Source organism: Lactuca serriola, chromosome 9, assembly GCF_051521515.1.
Source record: "Lactuca serriola cultivar US96UC23 chromosome 9, Lser_US96UC23_V15, whole genome shotgun sequence".
In the NCBI taxonomy this organism is placed as follows: domain Eukaryota; kingdom Viridiplantae; phylum Streptophyta; class Magnoliopsida; order Asterales; family Asteraceae; genus Lactuca; species Lactuca serriola.
In genome coordinates, this window is record NC_136416.1 from 77,540,234 (window position 1) to 77,546,497 (window position 6,264).

At 29.4% G+C, this 6,264-nt stretch overlaps 1 protein-coding gene across 1 annotated transcript; it reads left to right on the plus strand.

Moving 5' to 3' along the window:
* The first annotated feature begins 905 nt into the window (after positions 1-905).
* Positions 906-1,961, plus strand: LOC145076945 (tRNA dimethylallyltransferase). The gene is made up of 2 exons (XM_079022740.1): positions 906-1,421; positions 1,701-1,961. Exons 1-2 carry the CDS (start codon positions 1,036-1,038, stop codon positions 1,804-1,806), a joined length of 492 nt encoding a protein of 163 aa, XP_078878866.1. The 5' UTR covers positions 906-1,035; the 3' UTR covers positions 1,807-1,961.
* The last annotated feature ends 4,303 nt before the right edge of the window (positions 1,962-6,264 follow it).

Consider the following 6,264-nt stretch of genomic DNA (forward strand, 5'->3'; position numbering starts at 1 on the left):
GGTTTAATATTTAATGATTTATTTTCCTCCGAAATCGAGATATCAAAACTGAAAATTTTCAACTTTTTAGGTATTTGTTTTTGTACTTTGTATTCTGTGAAAATGTTAACACATTCATATCTCATTCGTTTAAAGTCGGATTGACATGCGGTTTTTTCTAGGGTATATTTTAGAGTTTGGACATGATCTTAGTCTATAATTTTGTTAATTTTGGTTTCATATTCAATGAGTTACTGTCCCCCAAAGTCGGGATATCAATATGAAAATTTTCAAAGTTCAACCCACTAAGTTGTAAGTAATTAGCAAAAAATTTCGTTTTTTTTGGGTTTTCCGGTTCTAAACTCACTTTATCTGATTCCAACCTATCCACTTTGATGTTTCCGGGTTTTCCAGTTCTAAACCCACTTTACCGTACCCGGAACCGAACCGGAACCGGTTCCTACATACCGGTCCGGTTTCCGGTTCTTCAAAATCCCATTAACCGGTTCCGGGTCCGGCTCTATCCGGTCCGGGTTTGGACCCACTTTCATCCCTAGTGGTGTATTAATGATTTGTACGTTTGCAGATGGAATTCCGATTTCATAGATGGTCCTAATTACCCACGATTTTAGTGGCAAAATTAGTAATTTGCTGATTTTTGGCTATTTTGTGCAAGGTAATAATAATTTTGACTATATTGCCAATTTCTCTTTAAATAATAATGCCGTGTTAATATTTTATAAAAATATTTCGATGTAAGCGAGTTCTTTTTTAGACATTGCATTTCTTTTTAAGTATATATGAATTTATGTCGGACTATTTTACATACATTATGAATTTATGTGAAGACTATTTTACATTTAATATTATCTTGGATTATAAACGCTTTTATCAAGTGTATAATAGTTGTTTTTATATCCGTAACCCCTTATCCTCAAACCACAACTTACACCGATACGACGTAGTTCCTTAGCCCGTCTTTCTTGCCCTTCATCATCGTTATCTGCAAATCTCCATTAAACAAGAAGTTCGTTTTTTCTGTATTTTGCAATAAAGATGGAAACTTTAATGGTTTCCTCAATCTCTTATTGTTGTTTAACTAAACTCAACTCAAGAAACTTCAATCTATCTTCTTTATTTTCTCCAAGTTTCCCCAATTCAATTTCCCCAAATTCATTTCCATGTTCTAATTTTTCAACACACAGAAGAGCCAGAACAAACAAAAGAACCCAAATTATTTCTAAATCCGCAACTCAAGACGAGTGGCTCAAGAGTTTGCCCGACAAGAAGAAGCCATTATACTCACACAGCTTACCTTGCGTCGAGGCGTGGTTGAAGCAATTAGGGTTTTTTCAGAGCAACGACGATAGAGCTGTTTGGTTTATTGAAAAACCAGATTGGCATGCGAAGCTCTCTCTTGATGTCACAGACCTTTATATCAGGTATCTTCTTAATCATATCCATTTCACTGTTTGCTTAATTGAGCTTGTTTACAGTTGATAACGCATAATTCTTCTGGGTTTCCGATGGAATTCGTTTCTTTCATTGCAACTTTCTAATTCATCATTTTTTATGGGTTTAATTGTAAAATGTCGATGCTTTCATAATCCAGACGAGTTCAAATCCAATATTGGGTATTGGTCATCGATGTCTACAGATTTCATTTGAATATTCATCATATCATTTGATGTTCATATGATCAATACGTTATTTGATTGCAGGTATCTAAAGAGCGGGCCTGGAAATCTGGATAAAGATATGGAGAGAAGATTTAGTTATGCATTAAGCAGAGAAGATATCGAGAATGCTATACTTGGAGGACCTTGATCTAGTTGAAAAAATGATTCCATAATTTCTGAGTTTTTAGTTGTTTGCAGATCGTTAATTGTCTGTTCATTGGGTTGAATGAATAATTATTTGTTGATGCTAGTTTCATAATGTTTATGGTTGCTGAAACATGATAAGTCATGGCATTACATCAATTCAGGATTGAGATTCCCATAACAAAGAAATGTTACATAAATGACGATTTTTTATATCAAAATTCAAAAGTCATACCGAATATCCTGCATAAAATTTTAAATTTGAAGAAATGATAAATTTATTTGTCTTTTAGATATTAAATAGTATTAGTCTAATCGATTATATCTCGCAAAATCAACCATCGGTGGCTTGCTTTTGTTTACTTCCTTTCTCAAAATTCGTAATACATTCATATTCTAATTTATGATTATGAGGTATTCTCGTTATATTTCATATTTCATACTCTCGATTCTTCAAATATTCTTGTTTCAGAAAATGACATTAATAAATGCCACGTTGCAATCTTCTGTCATTGAATGATGGTGAAGTCGTGATTTAAAAAAAGTTTGTCATTTGACCACTTTGATAACCTACGATTAACGAAGTTCATCCAAACAACCATTCAACCATGTTATTGTCATGTTAGTCTTTTATTACTCTTGAGATACAGCGAAAAGTTAAATGATTCAAGGTCTTGAAAAAATTGGAATATGAAGTAAATTAACATGCGATATTTGGACATCTTGACAAGGTTACCAGATATTAAATGACAAAATATAATATTTTTGAATTCTTTTGATAATATGTTAGAGTAATGGCAAGGACGTGCGACAAATAAAAATAAAATATAAATCGGCTTGCAACAAACAATGTTTTTTCATTGCACACGTCATAAACTTGGTCATGTTATACTAGACGGATTAAAATTTATTGAACCTATTAAAATTAGTTTAATTAGTTTTAAAGAGATGTAGTTATCATGTGGGCATCATAGATAGGGATATAAAATTTTGTAATTGGAAAAGTTATGTAGTGTTCCGTAAAACTAACTGGAGGTTGGTAGTTGGTAGCTGGAAACTGTAGCTTTTATATGTATATTAGTGTTTGAGAAAAATCACTGTAAGTTTTTAAAGCATGTAAAATTACATAAAATGTTATATCTAAACCATGACATTGATTTTAAATAAGAGTACCAAGTCAATTTGCAAAATCATAAATAAAGTTTTTGTTATGTGTTACTTGAAAGTTGAAATAATTGAAATTTTTTGTTTTAACTACCTCGGGCTGGTGAATAAAACTTTTTTTTTTCCGACCTTTTTTAAAATTAAAAACTACAAACTCCTAAAAATTGCATTCTGACGTCCTAAAAGTTTTAGCTAATAGGATCACAATGTGTCTCCTTTGACATGGCATAACTACTATAATAACTAACATACGAAAAAGTCAAAACCATGTTAATAAATAGTTCAAGTTCAAACACCTAACTGAAAATCTACTACTATTTTGATTTATAGGGTAATAAATTTAGTTTTTATCAATTTAAAGCCGATTATAAGTGTTTGTAAGCTAAAAGTTTTAATTGAATATATAGCCTACGGTTTGAGTTTACATGACCACATCATTAATTTGCGAGAAATAAAATATCCTCTTATTTTTTTCTTTCTATCATTTTTAGATGATGACAAATGTAATAAAAAATTATTAATTTTATTAAATCTGACAAGTGTTATAACTTGAAGTGTATAAGAAGATTGTAGGAAGAAAAAATAAAAGTAAATTTGATTTCTCTAAAATTTCAAAAAACGTAAAGGTAAATTTAATAATATTTTTACATACACAATTTGGCGTTTATGTAAGAAATAAGATTCAAACATAAACGAATTTCAAAATTTTGGTTTGATGAAAAAACACACACACAGAATTTCCAATTATCTACGCAATGACCCGTAACAAAAATTTAGTAACTTGACTATTAAGCGATAACTAATCATTTTTACTATTTCTATTTGATGTCATTTTTTGCATTTTATAAAGTTCAAAAATAATACATCTTTCAAACCGGTTCCTATCCTCTCAGTAAACGTTTATATAAATCTACTCTTTATTATTGGATCAAAACCTATTTCAATCTGATCCTGTTTTACCCAAAACCTATTTGTTCTTGTTGGAACTTGGAAGAAAAAAACCGATAAGAAATGGGTTATTTATCCAGTTTGCTCACCTCTAATTCCATAAAAACGAAGTGCGTCTAATATTACACTAAGAACTTCCAAAAACCTAAAAACAAAAACCAAAAACCAAATTCTGAAGCTCGAAATTACACTTATTGAACAAAATAAACATATTTATATTTATATTAATATTATTTTTAACATGAGAAGGTTTAATTAATGTTTGTAAGTTGTAAATTGTAACATTTGGGCTTGAACCCGATTCAGCCCAACGGTTTCAGTCCAGTTTGATTGGGTTTGATTTTGCTACCTGTGATTGTGATCGTTAATTTGATTATTTGATATTCAATAAATGCGTTTGTTTTTCAATTCTGATATAATCTGAACATTTAATTCTTCATAATACAACAATTAATATAATCTTTTTAACAAAATTCAACAAAAATCAGAGTGGCGCAGCGGAAGTGTGGTGGGCCCATAACCCACAGGTCACTGGATCGAAACCATTCTCTGATATTTTAGTTCTTTTCAAATATTTTCCCAATGTAGTCGTAACATTTTTTTTTTCTTAAATCTTATAAAAGGAAGTATTTTAATAAGAAATAAATTCAATTGCTCTAGTTCTAAGATTTAAACATAATGATTTCAACATGAAAACTGATATATAATTTCACTATAGGTATCATTTTTACTCTAAGATGGATTACATATTACAATCAAACTAACCACTTGGACAAATCGACGATTATAGCTAGCACAAAGAATGGTTACTTGAAAAATCTCTAAAATTTGGATTTATTTTGGGCCCAATGAAACATTGTTCGTTGTTCATACAAATTGAATCCAATATGCAACATTCTCCTTTCTCGAAAAAATAAAATCATTGTAAACAAAATTGATGGTATTTATTGGCTCACAAGGCATGTGTTTTTTGTTTTTCTTAATATATTTTAAAGAAACACCTTACAAGTAATTATATAATTTCTAGATACTTACCTATAAAAGATTTGTAACTTTTTGCAGGTTTAACCAAAATTAAAAATATTCATCTAAAATTACCACATTTCCTTAAAAGATATCTGACAAAATTTCTAATAAATAAATGATCATCAAGTTCGAAAATTGCAATTTTCAAAATAAACATTGATGATTTTACTTTCCTGACAAAAACAAAATTAAAAAAAAAAAAATTTGTTCGAAATTTCAAAGTACATAGATTTTCGAACCGAATTTTTCTCTGAAAGAAAATATATATTTCGAAATTTCCCCACCTTACCCCTTTTAAAATACATGAACTTTAATCGGAGGTGTAGCATTAGCGTTAGATTTCAAAAATTGGACAAAACTTGCGATATTGACAAAAACATAGGAGCAAATTCGTAATTTGCAAAAATGATCGTAACAAAATGATTTATATCTAAACTGCATTTTATATAAATATTCACATTAACAGAGATTCAATTCTGTCTACCCTAAACAAAACGACATTATCTATCAAAACATTTAGGTGCTGTTTGTTTTTTCGAAGCGAAAACTCATGAAGTCTGCGGACCATCTCTGCAATCCTCTGTAGCAGAAGAGGTGGAACAAACGGCTGCAACCTATAATAAGAAGCATGTTTGTTTTTTAACATCTGCAGACTGCTGCAATAAACTGAAATTTAAATAAACTGAAAATAATTATCAACACCGAAATTTAATAATTCTAGTCTTAGAACATTGAAATAATAATAAAAAGAGCATGTAAAAAAACAAAAATATAAAACTTTTTTTAAAAAAAAAAAAAAAAACTTAAAAAAATGTAAAATACGCTAATAGTTTTATTCTAGAAAAAAAACTAATTTTAAAAAACATTAAAAAAGAAAATAATAAAAAAATTAAGAAAGTATTGCAAACGTTATCTACAAAGTTCGTAAAAAATTACATACGTTAAAAAAGATGCAACTGAAATTGAAAATATTATTAATAAAACGGTAAAAAAAATTAAAAAAATCAAGTTAAAAAAAAATCGTGGAAATTATAAAAATAAATTGTATCACATTCATAAATAAAAATTTAAGAAAATCAAAGTTTTAAAAAAAATTAAAAAAAAAGTTATACAAAAATTCTTAAAAAAACACTTAGAAAAAATGAAAGTTGAAGAGGTTAGAAGAGGCAAGTCAAGTGTTGCGCCACGCGCGCAGAGGTTTTGTAGTCTGAAGTCTTCCAAAAAACAAACTGCTGCGAAAGGGAAAGTGCTGCGCGTGTGCTGCGCCGCACAGCAATAAGTGGTTTGAAGAGGTTTTTATAGAAAAACAAACAGCACCTTAGTG